This window comes from Aplidium turbinatum, chromosome 5, assembly GCF_918807975.1.
Source record: "Aplidium turbinatum chromosome 5, kaAplTurb1.1, whole genome shotgun sequence".
In the NCBI taxonomy this organism is placed as follows: Eukaryota; Metazoa; Chordata; class Ascidiacea; order Aplousobranchia; family Polyclinidae; genus Aplidium; species Aplidium turbinatum.
In genome coordinates, this window is record NC_137476.1 from 21473065 (window position 1) to 21495330 (window position 22266).

The 22266-nt window shown below is 37.6% G+C and overlaps 1 protein-coding gene across 1 annotated transcript in view; it reads right to left on the minus strand.

Annotated features, from left to right (window-relative positions):
* The window catches only part of LOC145771027 (hydrocephalus-inducing protein homolog), an 84579-nt gene that overhangs the window by 48832 nt on the left and 13481 nt on the right, over positions 1 to 22266 (minus strand). The window contains 21 exon segments of the mRNA XM_082582768.1: positions 46 to 182; positions 731 to 879; positions 2183 to 2419; positions 3146 to 3361; positions 4990 to 5098; positions 5834 to 5934; positions 6293 to 6520; positions 7158 to 7431; positions 9693 to 9853; positions 10086 to 10274; positions 10697 to 10955; positions 11554 to 11666; positions 13733 to 14009; positions 14381 to 14484; positions 16030 to 16182; positions 16305 to 16469; positions 16833 to 16946; positions 17198 to 17356; positions 20358 to 20476; positions 20574 to 20716; positions 21022 to 21251. Coding sequence (XP_082438894.1) covers positions 46 to 182; positions 731 to 879; positions 2183 to 2419; positions 3146 to 3361; positions 4990 to 5098; positions 5834 to 5934; positions 6293 to 6520; positions 7158 to 7431; positions 9693 to 9853; positions 10086 to 10274; positions 10697 to 10955; positions 11554 to 11666; positions 13733 to 14009; positions 14381 to 14484; positions 16030 to 16182; positions 16305 to 16469; positions 16833 to 16946; positions 17198 to 17356; positions 20358 to 20476; positions 20574 to 20716; positions 21022 to 21251 — 3637 coding nt within the window.

A 22266-nucleotide genomic window follows, 5' to 3' on the forward strand; every position in this document is an offset into this window, starting at 1 on the left:
ACACAGGTAGATCTACATCGACTCGATTTTCTCCCTACGACAAACCTGTGTGGCGAAGCGACGATCGGTCGGCTGAGAAAGACACGGGAAAGTGTGACGTGTTCGTTGCCATGACAATATGTGTCCTCACATTCCCCAGGATGACGTGACCAAAATCTAAGACGTAGTCGGTCAGACGTATCCTACAAACAAATACAAAAGTATGAAACCTGCAAAATGCATAAAACGGCAACCGTTGAATCTGTAAAACACTGGTGGGAACGGTTCTCTTTTCTAACAATACTCGCAACGTTCATCTGAGGGTTCGAAAGAAAAATCAGAAACATACGAGTTGTTGTATTGCTTCACTGACGTTTCGCGCACCATGACAATGCACATCCTCAGAGCGAATAAGGTACAAAATGAAGTTTTGGTTGATGAAGATTGAATACAAAATCAACCAAATCATTGTCGTACAAATAAGAATCAAAATGTAATAATATTCAGCACGATTGGACCACCAATACCATGAAAACGAAGACAAGGATAAAAAAAACAACAAAACCATAGTCGTCCTTCACTTATGAAGATAGATAGCAGGCAAAAGAAAAAGTTATCAATTACGATTAAATCAATTTGTAATCTTATAACAGTTGCATATTGCAGGAAAGTAGTGACATTTTAAAAGTAGAACCACCACCTACGTCATTTATTACTTTTTCTGATATGATATTTTCTAACATGTAAACACCTGGGAAATTTTCTTTTTTTAGCCTTCAATCCGCAAGATGGGTTCATGGCAAACCCAGTCGCAGCAAAAATATGTCTGTTATCGGAAGCAAAGTCTTTTAACATCAATCTCTCCACCTCCACGCGGATGTCTTGCTCCGATGGAAAACTCTGTTGACAGACATGAAAAAATTATGTAAAATTGAATTAAAAACAACATCTATGCCAAGGGCTTCAAACTCAGATTGCTCAGAGGGCCAAATGAATACGTGTAATTAGCCCGAGGGCCGCAATACCTTTTTGCATTGTGGAAAGTAAAGCCTGTCGCCCTGGCCCGTTTCAACTTTCTAATTTTGCCGACGCGTCCTGCAGAGTTTTTGTTTCACACCCTCCTTCCACACACTCTCTTTCACACAGGTACCTCAACTACCCCAACCTGGCCCTGCAACCTAAGGTGGTGGACCTCCTCCTCGGGTGCATCGTCACTCCAAAAACACGCCGCTCCCCGCCACCGCGGGTGTTGCAGGCCGGTTCTTGGAAGTCTCTAACCTGGCTGTATTTATTGTGCTTGTCTCGCTGTGTCAATTATTTGTACCGTGAGTTGTCGATGCTGATAAAACAGCTCATCTTCATCATCGTTCAATAATCAAAACAAAAATGTAATAAAAGAGGCACCGAAGTAAGAATGTAAGATCGCAAAAAAGGGAATAATAGTAAGAACAAAGAGATAGAGAAACACTGTAAAAACGATAAGAAAAAAAGCAAACGGAACGAGTTGAACCTGGAGGGCAAAAGTCTTGCAACCGGCTTTCAAAATGCAAGAAAAAAACGAAATTCTTGAAAAACTGACTGAAATAGGATATCAAGGTTTCTATTGAGATAAAGACCGCAGACGAGGACGGAGGACTACCCTGATACTTGACCTACATTGACCGAGATAAGTTCTGTACTGCAGGTCACGTATCAAGGTAGGAAGCTACAAGTTCTATTGCCATTTAAGCATCACACTTCGTTCCCGTTATGTTCCATCTGACGTGCATCTATGCACTTCAGAGGTTGAAAAATCTCACAATCTTGCAACCAGATCTGTAGAGCTTAATGTTATGCGCTTTTCTCTTTACCAGCAAAAGCTGTTTCACAAACGTAGCAGGAGATGTGTCAGAGAATACGCCTTTTTTTATCGCTGAAACGCACGAGCGATGCAAGGTATTAGAGCCAGCTAAGACCCGTAGTTCAGTTGTTTGCAACGTTTGTCTCATAAGTTTCATTTTTTGCATCTGTTTTCCTATGAGTGGCCCATAAAGGGTTCCAAATAGAACAATTTACAGAATAGAATAATACTCCACACCATCATCATTCGTCATAGATGAAAGCGAATGATTTAAAGTGGAACTACTTTTATATGTCTCAAACCTGACATAAAACTAAAGAAAAGTGCTTAGTTTTGTTGACAAACCCAGGTCTCTGCTTTCACCTCGACGTCCATGGAGGGGCTTCCATCGTAACTTTTGTCTCTGTTGTAAATGGAAGATCGGCTGCTGCACCGATCAAATTTGCTTGTTTCATTCTCCAAGTTTTCCCTGGCTTCCTTCAGTAGTGCCGTGTAGCTGTCCTCGTCATGTGTGAATATTGGTAAGTCTAGTGAGAGTCGCGGAAAGACACCTTCTCCGACAACGTTGATGGTCGTTGGTTCAAAGTGAGCGATTTGAATCTGCAATCAATTGTGAAGTTAAGATGTTGAAAAGGCATTCGTGTTTATGTCAGTGGTTCTTAAACTGAGGGGCGCACCTCCCTTAGGGAGCGTGAAGATTCTTTAACAGGGGGCGCTGAGTTGGTAGCCTGTCTTGCCGTACTAGTATGCTACTGAATTGTACAAGTCGTAAACAGAAATGTTGTCAACACACCATACCTTGTGTCACAATTATTGACAGGAAACGTGAGCTAGTTTTGACTTTATTTTCCAAAGCTTATTTTTGCGGTTGTTGTTTAGTGCATTGCTAGGCAGCAATGTTTGTTTTTGTTACGTTTTTTTGTGTGAAAGTGGCTTTTCTGCACTTTCAAGTGTGATGACACAAGCTCGGAATAAACTTAAGTGTGGACCTGACATGCGATGTGCATTGCCTTCAACTAAGCCACGAATTAACATGTTGGCTTCAAGGAGTAAAAGCAGAGATGCCACATCATGACCAGAAAATCTAGGCACACTTTGCACTTTCCTGTTTATTCGGTCGTTTTGATGATGAATTAACTATTAACAAATAGATTGAGTAGAAGTATTATATAATCTATCCATTCTATTACATGGAGCATCAGATGTCCAAGATCTTCCAATGAAGTGGACACTCCGTACTGACAGTGATTTATCTCCTGATTTATAGATAAAAAGAAAGCAATATAAAAAATATTATTTAACAACGTCAAAAGACAATTTTTTCACCTCAAAAGACTTGTGAAATTTCTCTGGTATGCCAGGCCGATAGTTGACTTTGAGAAACAAGTCAGTAAACGGAGCAACATAACCGGAGTTTGGAAGCAACATTGGTATTCCTGCAACCGAATCGTCGTCGCTGAGACCGCTGACACCAATGAAGTTAAACCCAACACGACCGGTATTTTCCAGCTTTATCTCGCCAACAGCAATTTGATTGAACATCTACAAATACATACCACGTTTTAGAGCAAATTTTAAGAATAAAATATAGCGCTAAAGCTGTATTTTTGATGTCGGGCTGAAACAGTTAAAACAATAGCAATTATCTCGATTTAAAAATTCCCATCCTCGTAAGACCAACATCAAAACACCAATCGCGAGGTGTTTTAACTGGACCTTCAAAGCAGTTCTCCATTTTAGTTCAACTGACATCGGGATACGTCTAAACAACAAACCTCAATTTACAGACAAACTATGCCATCAGTCCTAACCGGTGATTCAAGCGTCTACGAGGACGAAGCCTTAAAGAGTAATATCTCTCAAACTAAAAATAAAGATTCACAATTCGTAAAATTCAACACTAATTTAAGTATGACAAGGTTGGAAAGTCTTGACACGATAATACAAGTAGGCTGATGTAGTGTTAATGGGAAGCTTGCACTTGCTTATTCGATAGGTGGCGATCAAGCCGAGCCTGAATAGGAGTCACAAACAACAGAAAATATAACAGGTGACGTTACATTCAAGGTAATAGTCTTAAAGTTGTCTCCGGACTTCGATCTTCTTACACCTGTAGTTGAAAAGTTAGACGTGCACACAGTAACAGGCATGAACTGTTGAGAAAGTTGACGGTACGTTTTACAATAAAGGTCATTCCTTTTTTCTTTCCATCTAGAATGAAGCAAGATCTACTTTTCGACAACACCGGAAAATCGCAATTGGTTTAAGCCCATTTCGACCCTCGGGTTGAGAAGCACTCCTCTAAATTCGTTGTTACTAATTTTCTGCTGCAGTAATTTAAAGCAGTGATTCTCAATGTTGCATGTATGATTGTATGTCAGCGTGACGTAATAATCATGTTTACTTCGTGATTTTTGATCGATGTTTCTGGAAGTGCTAGATAAGCATAAGCTGAGCAGTTTTTGAACTTATTTTACTGGTTGACAAGTAGGCTTTTGAACTGTTCAAGGCATAGGTGAAGTGCTGGCAGGTTTAATCAATAAATCATATGTTGCTGTAATTGTTGTGGTGTTGTCGGTGCACAAAGATTGAGCTTCTTCATGGTACAAAGTTTCTTTGGGGAGAGTAGAGCTATTCGCTGTTTCACTGAATGTTAATTATATTATTTTATGAATGTCACATGTTACATTTTTTCAGACGCTAAATTAAGTACTGTATTCTGCAGTGCTTTCAAATTAACAAAATGTTAGAAGTTCCTGTTGCTAAGAAGGCAAGACTGAGACATTACCATGACATTACCATTCAATTGAAATAATATGTGCATGATGTTTTGTTGGAATAAACTTTAAAACTAAAATTATGTGTATTCAAGTAGTTAAGGTTGAGCGTGCAAATTAAGAAGGTTTGCCTAATCAGTTAATAAGGTATTATTTTATTAAACTAAGATTGAAAACGCCCTTGAGTTTTCTGACCTATGTGCAATACAGTCCCGACTAGTGGCGTTGATGAGGCGTCAACATAGCAAAGTGGTCCATCGGATATTTTTTTAATAATATAGTCCATTGGCCAAAAAAGGTTGAGAATCACTGATTTAAACCACCAATAAAGTAATAAGCTCGCGTCATAATTAGCTTGCCTCCAATGACATCACAACAACAATTCTTTCTAACCTGTTTCCCGTAATCAATCAGCGACATATTGAAGTTGTATTCAATCAAAGAGGCTTCTCCGGACAGTTTTATTTCGTATTTAGGGCCACCTTGCACCTCGCAGATAGCTCTGAAACGTGATTGACAGAAGACAAACTACACCAGCAACCAACAATAAAGTAAAAACATAATGCAGGAGCAATTAAAAAAATATATACAATTATACATTGTATTTCGCAAATGCAGAGATCATGAATCAGCTTCCAATCAAAAATAGAAAGGTTCTGTTTTCATGATTCAATAAATTAACTTTCATCTGCCAAATAATGCACAATGTCTTTAATGTGAAATAACATTACCGAAGGCCCAATCACAAATTGTATAGGCCTACTAATACTTGTTTACGGTTCACCAAAACTCAAGAATAGTAAGATATAGCATCAACAGGGAAGACTTAGGTACCTTGTTCGTTCATAATCATGGAAGACATTCATATGCATTCCTAATTTTATCACCAAGGCAAATCAACTTTACATGTGACTAGAAAGCAAACTATTGTGCAAGTTCTTATAACATATTTTATAAATTATATTTCAACGTTATGTGAAAATTACTGCGTGCAATCGTACGTATTTTTACATAGGGTGGCAGCACTGTGGAGGCGAAGTGCAGCTGCTGTTCAAAAGAAAATTTGATACTTATTTCCACTTTCGATTCAGACAGAAACTATAACAACAACCGCCTTTCATTCACAAGTGAAATTAGAAACACAAGCTTTTAATAAGCAGTAATTTCATTTTAAAACATCAAAGCAATGTAAACAAGTGCAGTTTTCAATTAAAAATATTTTGCCGTAACTACTAACCGAGCATTGCAGCTGACGTCAGAGTGGCCGTAATAAGTGAAAGTGACGCACTGAGTTTCACCAGCTTCCAAAATACCATACAAGGGAAGGATGTCGAACACCTGGTGATCAAAACACGGGTTTGCATGGAGAAAGCTTGAATAAAAATTATTATCAGTATTTGCCGTGTGACAATCTCCTACTCTGCAACTGGTAGCGAGATCAACAGCAAATTATGTTATGTAAAGTTATCGTTTAGGCTACATAACTTTTTGTAGCTTACATTGGCTTGTGTTGTAGCCTATGTGTATGTTAAATTGTTGATGATTAATAAATCATTGAAAGGTAAAACAATGCAAAAACACATTTCTTCATCAAAACAGGACCGCTAGTTTGTGCTATCACACCACCTGAAACACACATAGACAAACCAAAACATAAAATTACATAAAGTTAGAACAATAAACTTTATACTTTCACCTCTTCCACTCCCTGAGGAACATGATTCACTCCTGGTTCTAACCACGGAAGAAGAGGAAGCTCATGCAGTCTCGTATGGATCGGATGAGACGGCTGATGTCTGGAGGATAACCGGCTAGACACGCGAAACCGCTCTTCGGCCAAAGCTCGCTCCACTGCCTCCGCTTCCTCTTGCGACATCTCGTTTTTTGGCCAATTCATACTGAGAGGAATATTCTCAATTTCCTCCTAAGAAAGACAAAAATAGGCTGCAGCATCCAATAGATCGCGACTGTGATGTTGTTGCACAATTGAGTTATCGAAAAAAAACTTTGTCTCATTAAAATAACGGCGATTTCATCGCGTAGGCTACTCGTTCCTTTGTTATGGTTACCAATTTTCACTCCAGCAAAGTTTACTTTTTCAAAGTTTAAGTTTGGGAATTGAAAATATAAAATTAACCCAGATGGTAGTGTAACGAAGCAATGGAGCTGCAAAAGTTTTGAAAGTGGTCAAAACTTCTAAAAAGCGTCTGCAGATGATGAATCAATGTAAAAAACGATTGATTTGCTGTTTAGGAAGTATGGCAACCATAGATAGACAGAACCGAACAAGCAGTTATAAAACATTCAATTTATCATGTTGTGAAAAAAGGTTTAACGTGTAACCAATAAGCATTTGACATGCGAATTTCATACAAACTATGAACCCTGGTTTTAGAAAAGTAAATAAATAAATATACAAAGAACTGGTCATTTAGCTTTTGAATGCAAATCTAAAGCAAGTTTTCAAAATTGTGCATTGTTTCAAATCATCTTTAAACTTAACAGATCTGAAACAAAAATGTCAAACTTAGAACTGTTGTCATGACTTTGAAAGAGCTTACTGTATCCAAATGATCGTCACATTCTTCTGTTTCCCTCCCGCTTGCGATGGTATCTGTTTCTTTTCTTATCTCTTTCACACTCAAACTTTTTTCTTCTGTTTCTTCTTGGTATAACTGCGCGTTAGGAAGAGCTTCAGCAGTGGATGACATATCGAGAATGGTGGAAATATAATGGGGATCCTCGACGCTGGCATCAAGGGCAGACACTGAACCTACGGATGGCTTGTTTGGTGGTGACAGTTTGGATTCTGACTCCATTATTTGATCAATATGCCTGAACATGGAAATAGATTGTATTGTCTGTGAGGCGCAGTGGATGATGCAGATGTGCACTGCACTCAAAACAGCACAATGCAATTGCAATGCAACCATAACGAAGTGCGGGGATGCAAAGCAAAATTAAGACTTTGTTGGGTTCACAGAAAGCATATTTATAACCGATATGATGCATGAAATTAAGCGCACATTACGCAGTTCAAGCACAAATTGACAACCCAAAGTAGCTAGGTTGTTTACTAGAAATGCAAAAAAAAAACTTATGAATTGGCAAGATGATGTAACGATTCACTTGATGAGTGATGCCGGGGTAGAGCAAGTACAAGACTTTTGTGAGGTTCCTTGTAAAAACGTAATCACTTTGAAAAAAAATCATTTTCAACACGTCACGTTTACAGTCGTGGCCAAAAGTTTAAGACCAAACCGCAAATTTTGAGAAAATCAGTTCTCCATTCTATTTCTTGTCGTTTTTTGCTTATTTTTTGCTAAACTATATATAAGAAAATGTAATAAGCATTTATATTGTATTTTGCATTAAAATCTCAAATTATTAATATTTGGTGTGTCCTCCTTTCGCTTTGATGACGGCCTTGATTTGTCTGGGCATACTTTTGATTAAATTTTTGAAAAGTTTTTCAGGAATTTCACGGATCCAGACTAATTTGATTGCTTCAATTAGGGAAGGAATACTTGAGGGATGTTTTTCAGCTACTGTATTCTTGAGAAAAGTCCAAAAATTTTCGATAGAGTTAAGATTGGGACTGTTCCCCGACCACTGCAGAAAAGTAATTTTTTTAGCCTAAAAACTCTGCTACCATCCTCAAACAATTGCATAGGGCTCCATCTTGCACAAAAATAGTGCACTCATGCACCGACATGTGCATTATTATGCAGCTGTAGCTTTCCTTCATTAAGTTTAAGTATTTTTGGCCGTTCATCGAAGTTCCTGGTTTTAGAAAAAAGAGATCCGCTGTAGCCTACCTTTGGTCGAAATGGCTCCTCATATCATCAAACCTGGTGGATGTTTTATCGTTTGCTGGGTATATTTTTCATCAAATTGTGTTCCTGAGGGTCGACGGACATTTCTTTTTCTTGCACCAAACTGTTGGACACTTGATTCGTCCGAAAATTAAACATTAGACCATTGGGAAGAAGTCCACTCTTTGTGCTGCAATGCAAACAGGAGGCCCTTCTTCTTCATCGCTGGTGTAAGCCTCGGTTTTCTTGCTGGTTTTCGTGACTTCAGACCTACTTCTACAACTAAGCGGCGGCTAACAGTCCTCCTGCTGACTGGAATACCAGCTTCATTCAAATTGACCCTGATTTGTTTGGCTGAACGTGTTGGAGACTTCACCACTTTCCTTTTCATGAAGGTGTCATCTCTAGGAGTTGTTTTTCAAGGACAACCACTGCGTTTTGCATCAGCATAAGTTTATGATTTTTTAAATTTCACAATTGCTTGATGCACAGCAGTTTTACTAAATCCAAGCCGCTTAACAATTTGACATTCTGTATATCCTTCCCTGTGGCGAACAACAATTTGACATCGCTGAACCTCCGAAAGAGAGCACATTTTACCCATTTTAGGCAGATAAGTAATACAGAAAAGTAATCTCTACTGGCTAATGTTCAATTGATATTTGCTCAATAATGACTGATTACATCAGATTTCGAAACAGAATAAAGATGATGCAACTGAAATAATATATGATGCAGTATTATGAAGTAATACAAAAAGCGTCATGAATCAAGTGTGGTCTTAAACTTTTGGCCACGACTGTACATCGTGTTCATACAATTAGCGTGAAATCGAATCCTAGTTTCGATGATCAGTTTGAGTCATGTGTTTCAACCAAGTTTTTATAGATAGTTACGAGTTATTGTGGCTTCCGAATATGACAATATAATGAATGACGATTTGAGTGATAGACTTACAATTGTACAATTTCATAATTTGACAAGTTGCTGGAAATTCATCAGATATCACTAAAAGTCAAAAACCTTCATATTTGTGAGTGCGAACCCACTTGCAAAACTATGGAACACCTTAAAAAAATCTAAAGCCAAAACACAGCAGCATGAGATTTCAATGGGAAAGCATTTGCTCCGAGCATCGTCCGTTTGATATATGAGGAAATTAGCCACCCAGCCAGCAAAATCCTTCGTTTTTACATTGCAATCAACGTCTGCAGATGTTGAAGCAATGTAAAAGCAACGGGTTTTGCTGGCCGAGTAGCATAGGTTTTCGAAAAAGCTTACCGGATACATTCGTCCCCATCAAGTACAAGAAAAGACCAACGGTAAGATATTGGGAGTGGACTTGAGTTTTTCATATCAACAAACTTGGTAGCTTCCGTGTCATTAAGTATGCAGCCGAAATCGACCTCTCTTGTACTAAAATCCAAGTTGGGGAAATTAACCTGAACAGTATTAATTCAGTTATTGAAATCTGAAATCAACATTAAATTTGAACACTTTCAAACATAAAATAGAAAACTTTGTTGGTCATCGTCTTGCACTTGGCCTTCTCGATGACAGCAGCGCCCAAACTGATCGTTGAGCTTCTAATATAAAAATATGTATACTTTATCAGTAATATAGAAATGCATTTAGCATTAGTTTTAGAACAAAATTGCATTTTAGTGTCCCAACCTCTCCGCGGAGAGCCAAAGAATCTGAATGTGGGTGCTCGAGGTAAGTGATGCTCACTTCACCCTCAGCAACTCTAGAAACAAAATCATCTTTAAAGGCGGGATCGAATATGACAGTCATCTCTATTTCTTGCTCCACTAAAAGAATGACCTCCAAACAGGATTGTGATGTTCCGTCAAATCCCTCGAGCTGAATAAAGTGTTGGATTTCAAGGAGACAAAGAACAGCGAGCGACATTGAAGTACAAAACTATAAAACGTTTTTCAAACAAATACTGCAGTAGTCACTATGTTGTTATCTGTACACACAGTGTAAGATTACAAACGCAATACGTTTTATCGAGACAGTGCTGTTTAAAAGTTATTTACAAAGACGTTATTAAACACATATTTCTATATATCCGGATGTTAAAGAAGAGTATTCTTCTGAGGAAACTTCACTTATTGTTTCTTTACTTTGAAAGACAAAAACGTTGAATAAAACATAAGTCTCACCCACAAAAAGGTAAAAGCGATTCCTAATTCACAAAGTCACCAATATGATTGATATGAAGCGGATTTGATTCGAATTTATCACAGAAATATAGCAGTTAGTCACGCGACCTTTATTACCTGGAATGGATAGGCAACAGTTAGTTTGCAAGAAAGAGGAAGAGATGACAGATTCTTTATCGAAAATGTTCGAGTTTGTGGAGTGAGAGCAGTTTCGTCATCAGGATGTTTGTCGATTCGGAACCGAATATTCTTCTTCGACATTTTCAGCACTGGAGATATGAAGTCAGCACGGACAGAGGCTTTGATTATTTGGTCTTTACCTTGTACCTTGCCAATGATGGCGTGGCATAGAAGAATTTCGGAAACTTTTCTTGTTCTAACAAAAATATTAAGCAATTATTATAACCTACACTGTTCAGACGATATCACCGTCAAAAGTTTTTCCCTTCATAGAATTAGATTCCAGACTTATTTTAACTGGAGTAGCGAGTAGTTAGAGGGTGATATCTAGCGCTACATTAAAATGCAGAACCAACACTGCAAGTTTCTAGGCATAGTAATGTTATGAAAGATAGCTTTGACTTCTCTAAACATCCTGATAGTGAAATAATCATTTATCAATTCATTTTTATATATTTCATCATTTATTTATCAATGATTCCCCGGCAACAAGACTTCAACAATCGGAAACTTCACTCTGTCAATCTCAGTAACCGGTGTTAAAATCCTCTAAAGTATGCGAAACTACCATAAATAACCTATCAGAGGCTTTGTCGGTCCGAGGATAAAGATTCAAAACCAATCAACCATCAACACATTTCAGTGAAAACAAGTTGTTTCACGGAATCAAATCCACCAGCGCATATTTGGAAAATATGATATCCTGCATGTTCTTTCACGATTTGGCTAGTATCAGTACTGTGGTTTACATTATGAGTGGTGTTATAAAATAGTCTTCACTGACATCAACTTACGTATCACTGCTACCCTCAACAGTCATCCACGCACTATGCCCGGGGGCGAGAGCAATGCGGGTCGGATAAAGCTTGAACACGGGCGGGGGAGGAGAAGGCGTTGTTGATGAAAGCTGAAATTGGCCGTTAAATAAGTTAAAGTACAAGTGAGATAATTACATGCTCTAAAACTGTTCTTGCCCGTCTCCGTGATCAGTCCGGATGGACAAAAGATTCTTTAAATATAATTCCGATAAATATTAAATAATTAAAAAACTGACCTGAAGTTGCTTTTTTTTCGATCGCCACCTTATCACAAACTACAATTAGTGGAAACTTATTTTTGATCACTGAGTGTAATGTAAGCTTCACTGTACGACATCAACGGTCCAAGACTGGGGAAGTATAGAGCACAAGTTCTATGCTAATCTTATCTAGCGCTGGAGACTTGTGTAGTTTCACTGAGGGCAGTAAAATACTCTGGAGTAAGGAGACAGCTCAAAGGTCACTTGGAGTCACCAGTTGCGACACGTCACAAGGCTGAGATACTTCTTTGCCTACAAGGCGAGATGTCTTGTGATTCTTTGTCTTACCCCATTCTGCTCGAGCTGAAAAGTGATGTCATTAGCAGAAACGGGGCAAGATGAGAGTCAGCGTAAAGGCTGTTTCATGGTTTGCGGTTTTAAATGTGAGAATACGATGGTTTGGACATTTATGTCTATACTATCGCTAAGTAGTTTGGTGGTGGTGAGCTTAGAAGGAGTGCCGAGTGTGGCATTCAAGTTGAGATAAAGACATACATTTGATGTCCCAAAAGACAGTGAAGTCAGTTCAATGAGAACAGCCTGGTATTGTGACCTGTGCTGCAGATATGACGCTACGGTAAAAATTCTGGTAAGCCTTGTCTACGTTGCTCGTGTCAGATGGTGCTAAATTTGCAGCAAACTTGTTGGTTAGGATCTTATCAGGTATGAATAACGACCATCATGATCATTTTGGTGTTCTTTCAGAAACTAAAATAGAATTTTCAGAATACAGAAACTAAAAGTTAAACAATTCTTCAAAAACCTCTCAGCGATCCTTCACCATTGGACGCTTTGAACGGTATGCGTTAAAGATCATATGATGTTCCCAGGATTTGTTCTGATTATGACTGTACAATTGTACAATACATCCCACAATATAGTTCCGCAGTATGTCCAGTACTTTGATCTTTTGAAAATTCCATTCGAGAGTGTTGACAGGTGATGTAGTAACCAAATGCATAAGAAACCTAAAACTTTTGCACCGTGTTCTAGTAATTTCAATTCTCAGTGTGACTTTGACTTATACGAGCCTTTATTTTATCAGCCTACTTTCTACGTTGCAATCATCAGCGGCCACTGAGCACGGTTTTGATACTCGTAACTGAGTTCTATTAGGTTCCTGAATATACTGCGATGTTTCTTTCAGGAAATGTTACCACAATAATAACTAAGCATTGCTTTATACAATTTAATAATATACTATGAAGCTAAAACTTTGACGGTAGTTGGGAAGAGGAAACAAAGACGTCCAAAAAGAACATGGAAAAAATTGATGAAGAATGAGGCAGACAAAGTCCGACTGAATGAAGAAGATGCGATGGCCAGAATTAGATAGAGAATAGCACTGAAGGCAATCGCTACAAGGAAAAAATCGGCCACTCCCACTAGTGGAGACAAAATCGACTTTGGATAATGATGATTACTTAAAAAACTAGTAAGATTACCGAAGAATGCTACGATTTATGAAATTGTGTTTTTTTAAAACACACTTATACTTAGATTTTGCAATAATAATATAAAGCATTAACATGGTTTTATATTAGACTATTTTGAATTGAACAAAATGTTACAAAACGAAACCTAAGGGCTGATAGGCATTAAAAACACTTTCATCGGTGTCACTAACCACATCAGAAACTTACAGTTGAAAGGAAAATCATTGTATCTTTAAAACGAAGAAAAAATTTTGAATTAACAGTTAAAAACCATCCAGGGACACTTAATAATTTTGACCAAACGAAAAAAACGTTTTGATTTGTTATGTTGTTGGATTAGAGTCTAACAGATTTAAATGAAATAGCCTAAGCATTCTTACAAACAATAAATTTGAACGCAAATAATTTTAACTTTTATTTATTCATAACCAACGTATTAACCTAAACAATTCGACTCACCCGATGTTTCATGTCTTTTGAAGCCGTAAGGCCGAGTTCTCGTCTGAATCTTCGTCTCATAAAACCTTCAGTGGTCCAAGCCAAGGATTGATGCCTCCTCCCTCGGTTGGTTAGCTTGAATTTTTGTGTGAATTTCGATTGGGCAAAGTGCGGTCCAAGATTTATCGAAGGAGAGATAGGGGGGTCTACAACAATAGTGGTTCCAAAACCTTGGCCCTCAACAGGGATAGTCACCTTCGATCCCTTTATCACGGTGATGGTAAGCTTGTCCTGAAATCTGTAGCAAGATTTGCTTTGGATAAGAAAAAGAGATTATGCGATGACGCTTTTCAGCATCATTTAGTTTCTTTCTGAGAACCTTCTCATACAAGCACCAAGTGCAAACATTATTGCAAAATTAATTTTTATGGGTAAGCTGAATAAATAAACACTTATAAAAAATGATAAAAAAAATATTAATCGACTAGGAAAAACAATAAGAATGAGACAGTAGTCTGTTTTCAGAGTAATATCAATTTTTACTTCCAGTCGTCAAAGTGTAAGGAGATCAACTCTTCGAAGTTGGTTGGAGTGTGGCTTTGATTGGAAGCCTGTTGATTGTGGTGTGACCCACAGGTAAGATACGTTTACTCTATTTGAACCACTTACATGATGGAATCATCTAGTGTTGCAGTGACAGTGATCAGCACAACAGATTCTGGCTCTAAAGTGCCTTGGTTGGGCTCTAACTTCCAGACAGAATCAGGTCGCATCTAAACAAATCACCAGTGAAAATTTCCCTTTTCAGTTTATATAAGCTGATAACCGATGGTTAAGGGGGCACACTTCGTTAAAATACAAAGTTTTATCAATTATTTTATTTTAGTTGATTTAAATAGTAAATTTAATGAGGATTCAGAATGTGTAATCATTTTTTCTATATTTGAATTCTTTGTGCCTTAAAATTGCAATTTTTGAAATGTACCTAGCAATTCTGAACCTGATTTTTGTGAAAAAATATTTCATCTGCATAATTTTTTGTTCAAAAAATTTCATTGTTCTTCAATTAAGACTTCAATTTGAAAAGTACGGGTTAATATGCAGCTGTTAATACTTCCACCACTCTTTTATGATATAACATCAACATCTTTATTATATTTTCTGCTGTTTTTGAATACTTTATGTTCAGTGCTGATTTTCTTGAATTCATGTTTTTTGATAACAAAATTGCAACTCTGCCTAAACCACTTATCCAACTTTTCTAAAATTTTACAGCAATACTTGTTGAACGTTGAGGTATGAGCCATCAATTAATAGCATGAGCCATGAATCTGCTTTTTCTTTGAATAAATGCTTTTAGTGCAAATTAAAGACTGTAGACAGTTTGCAAATTTCATAAACTTTCCAAAAATGTATATATACTTCGTGTGGGTTTAAATATACTATGCATGAGTAAGAATGTGAAATGCGAGCGAGAAAATTTTTAAGGAGATGTGGCCCCTTAAAGATTTAGATTAAAGTGAACGGGATGGAAACAAATTTTTGTGTCCATCTTCAAGCATGCCCTTAAGTGCCAAGGCACTGCTGCAATGCTCTCGAGATGTGTCGAATCGAACCGACACCTTTCTGAGCGTCGTACAGGTGGCTCTCACCACTCGGCTACGCACCGGAAGGTCCAATTCATTACATATTTTACCAAAACAAGAAACGCTGTCATAAGGTGACGTAGCCTTAGTGAAATATATAATATCGGATTATGAAACAATTTGTTTGCTATAATTCAACAACGTAATGTTGGGTTAATATCCGTGATTGATGTTCAATTAAACCATTATTGCCCAGTTTGCTTGATCAAATAACTCTTTGTTTTAGATAATTTTAACGCGAATACGCTGTGGACTAAACAGCAAGTAACCTATAGGAAAATGCATGCAAACATACACCACTTAATAACAAAACTAAACACAAAGATAGCAGGTAAAGCAATAGTGACAAATAAGCAAAATTTCATCACAATAGAAATTTTAGAAACAACGACAGTAGACTGATTCCAAACAAAATTCTCAAAACAACATCGATATGTTTGAAAAGTCATGATTATTTCTTAGTAAACACACATCAAAACAAACTTACAAAAATTATCCCCAGAAAATTTGATTTTACCCCGTCCGAAATAACTTACCTCGGTTTGTTGACCACTGACTTAATTGGCATATCACCTTCACTAAATTATATGACAAATTGGCATTAAGGTGCTATCCTACTACAACACTGTTTTGATAGTAATAGTCTAACGTAAATTAGTGTATTAGACCAACCATTTGAGCGGTATAATCAGCTGCGATTGACGATTCGTTAGAAAGCTTCACAGTCTTCGATGTAGAAACAAGCACTGGAGTTCTTCCCCAATCTAGACTTGATGGGGTGATGTGCACCACTGGACCTTCCCCAATGCACAACAGCTGGCAAGGCTGAAACAATAAGGTGAAGCAAAGAATGTACAGCACAGTCAACTCTATCTGATCAGGTCACATTATGACCAAGCTGATTTGATCAAATGGCATATTACCAAACAAACATCGTCGAATCTCACCAAACATTGACTATGAGTTCCGAAGATCGAAAATAAAGCGGTCACTTCATGTTCTCCTAAAGCATGCACTTGGAAAAGGATCGGGATCTCCATAGTGGAATGAGGCTCTATCAGCCCTTTAGGCATTGGGCTTCCGTAAACTATCGCTTGCAATTCGTCTTGGACCTGGGACAATAGTTTCGTCATAAAGTTGATGATATAATTATCTAGAAGAAATTTGTTTTGTCCATCGTAAATGTAAACAGTTCAGAAAAATCAACATTGTCTTTTGCGTTAATTGCAAAAAAGCGGTTGAAGATTTGTCAAAACTGCCGTATTAGTTGGAAACAGAGAAAGGCTTTTAAGCCAACAGCTACAAGCTTATCAATATGGATTGCATAACATTGTAAACAGCTTAGTCTACTTTTCATCCTTAAATATTTTGGTTATTAAAAAAAATATTCAAAAAGTAAAACACACGGTCATTAAAAAAACACTCAGGAAGTAAATTTTGTTGAAAATTGTGACATAAAATATCTTATTACTAACTTGGGGCAAAAGTTCGTACTTGGCACAAAGATTTGTATCGTTCAAAAGTTTCGCTTTCAACTGGTAGGCATAGTTGATAAAGCATCGTTGAAAGTCTAGAACTGGAGTCAACACCTGTTCAGAAATAGAACCACAAGCACAAAAATAACATGAGTTAATAACTTCGTTAAAAAAACAAAAAAATTAAAAAAAAAAAACCATGTAAATGCCTTTGTTCATTTTATAATCTTTCAAAGTTATTTTGAGGTCCAGTCAACTCTAATTACGCTAAAGAGCCATTTTTAAGACACAAGATGTAAAATAACCACAGGGCTAAATCAGGGATGTAAAAAGAACGCAATCTGATCAATGACGCAAACATTTACCTGAATAGAAGGCACAACGCAATTGGCGAAGACAGGTAGTGAGAGAAGCTCTTCGCCGATGCCTTTGACGTCAACAACCAAAGAGTAATCATATTTCTTGATGGTGTTGGAGCATAATGTCACGTGTATGTTCATCTCACTTTGAGAGCGGATTGCTCCCTAAAGAGAAGAATTGTTTCCAAGTGACCTCATTTGGAGCCTTTGTGGTCAGCTTAACAATATTCTCACGTTAAAATCAGGCTTTTAAAATGGCTTTCAGTGTCAAAGTAAAATTATTTGGTAAAAAGTAAATTTGAAAAATTTATTCGACATTTCAAAAACTGTAATACATATTTCATTTCAAACTAAAATTTATTTGTGTGTTTTTCTCGCGTAGAAAAAGGGGATCTTTGAAAATCGTGAAGCGGTAAAAATTGCTCTATTTTTATTTTTTCAATAACTTTATGATCAGGGCTGAACACTAGGGTGTAGCCTACGGTTTCTAAACTTTTTTTCAAATTTTCCAACGAAACCATTTTTTTTTGTCGGGAAATAAGTAGTTATGACCACATGTGAAATATTTTTTCTCAACTTCATGGTTTCGAGGTCCCAACTGCCACTTTTCTACATTTAAACAAACCTTATCTACAGTGTGTAACAAAAAAATAAACGCATCTCTTGATTTTCATTAACTGATATATTTTTTTGCTTCAGCTTCAAAGGCACCAAACCCAATATGTTAGCAAGTGCAACAATAACTTCTGTCCATTTTTTATTATTACAAGGACATGAGTACTGAGCACACAAAAAAGTAGATACATTTTTGGTACACACTGTATGAAACCATCAACACTACTACAATGTCCAGTGTACTCCTTTGATGCTTGTCTACACCAAAATTTTGAAATATCAGTCAGAAAACAAACATTTTAAGCCATCAAGCATTCAGCCATCAAGCATTCATGCAATAGCTCGGGAGCTGTAAATTTTTAAAAAATTGCTCCAGCGCCGGCTCCATTAAGTATGTTTATTGTTTATGGCATTTACCACAGTAGGACACAACGGTTTAGTAACCCATTCAAATAGCTTTATTTCATGAACCAATCAACATAGTTACAAAAACTAAACTGAAATGGAAAGCTGAGATGTTAACAATTCTGAAAAACAACATGCCTACAATGTAATACTACATCCACAGTAGTAATACAGCAGTTCATAAAACATGCTCCAGATGGCCACCGTTGCGCTGGAGGCATATTTGAGCACGGCGAGCGAAGTTATCAATGACCCGAACACATTCTTCCATTGGGATGGCCCTGATCTTCTGGGTGATGGCTTGTTTTAGTTCAGAGATGGTCTGAGGATTATCCTGGTACACATTGTCCTTCAGATAGCCCCACAGATAGAAGTCAGGGGGGTTGAGGTCCGGGGAATGGGGGACCACTCAGGGTCTCTGCGGCGGCTGATTAGGCGGTCTGGGAACTTCTCATCCAACCACGCCAGGGTGACATTAGCAGTGTGGGGGGTGGCACCATCTTGCTGGAACCATTGCTCTGCTCTTAGGAACGGGCTTCTTCCTCTGGCTCTGTTTCTACGCCCCAGAGCGATCCAGAACTGCTGGAGGACCACAAGGTAACGCTCCTTGTTGACAGTGACTGCGTTCTCATTTTCATCTTCGAACCAGATTGGGCCAATGATGCCATGTTTTGAAATTGCAACCCAGGCAGTGCATCTGACTGAGTGCAGGGGCCTCTGTAGCACTTCATCAGGAGGAGAGGTGCCCCAAAACACATTGTTTTACTGTTGACATACCCATACAGGGTGAAATGAGCCTCGTCAGAGAACCAGAGGTTGTCAAGGAAGTCAGGGTCCTCTTCGACGATGTCCATGAACCACTGGCACATGGTAACTCGCTTAGCCTTGTCTGCATCAGTAAGTTTATGCTTTATCTGGATCCTGTATTGATAGAGTTTCAAATCTTCCTCCAGAATCCTCTGTACAGAGGACCGGGTCAGACCAAGCATTTGGGCCCATTTACGGATCGATTTCTTTGGACTTCTCCCAACGGAGTCCCTAACTGCAGCAATGTTCTCTGGAGTCCTAGCTGTCTTTTTTCTCCCATTTTTTGGTGTTGTAGGCATTGTCTGGTTGTTGTGAAGTGATCCAGTAGCTTGAAACTTTTGACCCAATAAAAAACGAGTGGTTTTGATGGAAATTTGTTGATGTCATACTTTTGCCTGAATTTTGACTGCACTTTTTTGTACGATTTTGACTCCAAATACAAAGTCACACAGAAAATTTTCTCTTCCTTGGTGTACTTCATCCTTGCAGATCTAAATTTGTTATGGGCTAATTTAGTTAAATCTGAAAATAAATGAAAAAAGCATTAAAATTGACAAAGTTATGCAAGGTTATACGGGTTGAAAGTTTTGTGAGACACCCTGTATATAAAATTCTGTTTAAAGGGGCAAGCACACTAAAGTAGTAATTTTGCAGCTTCATGTCATCAGTTTATCAGTATTACTACTTGATTTTAAGCTAATCAAGATTAGGCTACCCAACCCTGAAGCTGGAACAGATAAAATTTTTGTAGCTCCGGCTCCACAGACGTTTAAAAAAAGGCTCCAGCTCCAGAGAAAATGCTTGGCTCCACAGCCCTGAATGTTGCTGCAATAAATTTCAATCTTGTTGTTCGTTTTTGATGTGATTATGTGCTTTTTGTGTTATGGTAGTGTTTAAAATGTTTGTTTTCTGACTGATATTTCAAAATTTTGGTGTAGACAAGCATCAAAGGAGTACATTGGACATTGTAGTAGTGTTGATGGTTTTATACAGTGTGTACCAAAAATGTATCTACTTTTTTGTGTGCTCAGTACTCATGTCCTTGTAATAATAAAAAATGGACAGAAGTTATTGTTGCACTTGCTAACATATTGGGTTTGGTGCCTTTGAAGCTGAAGCAAAAAAATATATCAGTTAATGAAAATCAAGAGATGCGTTTATTTTTTTGTTACACACTGTAGATAAGGTTTGTTTAAATGTAGAAAAGTGGCAGTTGGGACCTCGAAACCATGGAGTTGAGAAAAAATATTTCACATGTGGTCATAACTACTTATTTCCCGACAAAAAACAATGGTTTCACTATAGGTTGTAAAAAACCGTACACCCTACTGAACACTACCTGGGCTGGTGCTACATCAAACTCTTTCAGGGCACCATCTTTGCATGGGGAGTCAACGCCGAGTAAGCGGTCATCTAGATCACTCCAGTTGGATATGCTTGATGGACCAGCACCATCCTCTGGAAAACAGAAAAACACAGTTCAATGAAGTCAAATATGTGAAAAAAAATGAAGATAAAGACCAAACGTAAATACAAAAGATTATTAAAAACAAACCAGGTACGCGGATGGCAAAAGTCATTGGAACGAGAGAAGTGTTGAAGAGTGTACATATCTTTGTACAACTGAATCCGTAGGCGACGTCGCCAAAATCAATCCGAGGTACGTCAAAGTTGAAGGTGGGCCCGATCACATTCCCTCTGGTCAAGCAAACAAAAATGAAAGGTAATTGTGCTAACAAATCAATGGCTGCGTGCGTAATCCTAATTTTGAAAACATTACGCATCAAGTTATTTTGCAGATTTTTCAACATAGTAAAATTAGAAAAATGGGTTTTAATTTTAAGTAATCAGTCTCTGTTATTATGGGTCAAACATCTAATAAGATGAGTAAAAACATACAACACATTCGGATATAGCTCCCACAATTGGTTAACTAACTTCATGCAAAAAACAGGAAGTATCACTGCGATTAATTTTAATCTCGAAGGTATTGACACACTTACGAGATGGTCAACTTCAACCAATCGTGAGTGCCATTGACGGCAAAGCAAAAGTCCTGAGTGAAGGGACCAAGCATTTCCGAGCAGAAGGTAATTTCAAGGGATTGATGTTCACTCGGAAGCACTACCCCCTTATCCGGATCAAACTGGAAATCGCAAAAACGAGGACAAGGAGTGCTATCGACTTCAAGGCAAAATTTAGCATTGATGTCGCCTTTGTTACTCAATACAACCTAAAAGGGAAAAATACATATTTGTAAACGAAAATATAAATACAAAAAAATTCGTTACCTCTTGTGAGGAAATTTCAATCAGTTGCTTGAAAAATTACGCACTTAGCCTAACTAAGAAGACGTTAGCTATTCGAGTAAGGGTTGAAAGATATTGCTAGTTGTAGGTTACAACAGTGGTCACGATCAGAGATGTACACAAACCGGATTCGGATCTTACTGCTTTTCACCGGATTCGGATCGGGTCTGGATCTTGTTTTTTTAAAAGAAACAGGATCAGGATCCTAAACTTTAATTTTTTTTTAATTTTGTGCACAAAGATACAATTTTTTTCATGTGCTCCTAGCAACATTTCCAAACCCGGAAGAGTATTAAACCACTACGTTTGTGGCAACACTGTAATGTTGGTCGGGTCAAAGTTGATGTTAAAATCATGGGTATTTTTTTTCCAATTTCTAACCATTATTTTTGCTTGTTGTATGTTTACTGCATTATGTATTGAAAATGTTTAATGTTAGAGAGATAAACATTCATGGGTTACAAGGTAAGCTACTAGGCTTACATTAAGTCGACAAATGATGACCAGACTTTATTTCATTATTAAGCTTACAGCCTACATGTTTTAGTTACTGCTTTGCTATGCATTGAATTGTTATTTCAGCAACCATAGTGGTTGTGTCAATGTGTCATGTAGTATTCAATTACGTATTTAATTGAAGAAAGGTAGCATATTACAAGTCAGGATGCTTGTTATGATTGTATGGAGCAAAAGTGATATAATAAGTGTCCAGCCAGTAATGCAAAGACAGCAGTCGAGGAACTTGAAGGTTTGGATAACATGGTGTAAGACTTTTCTGGGACTTTGTCTAAGACTTTGTCGTGAAATTTTACTTTCAAGAAATGTATTTAAAGCAGAATCATCGGCATACAGGAATTCCACAATAACTGTTTCTGCCACTTTCGCTTTCAACTGTCTCAAGTTGAACAACATTTAATTGGGTGTGAATTTTAATGTAGT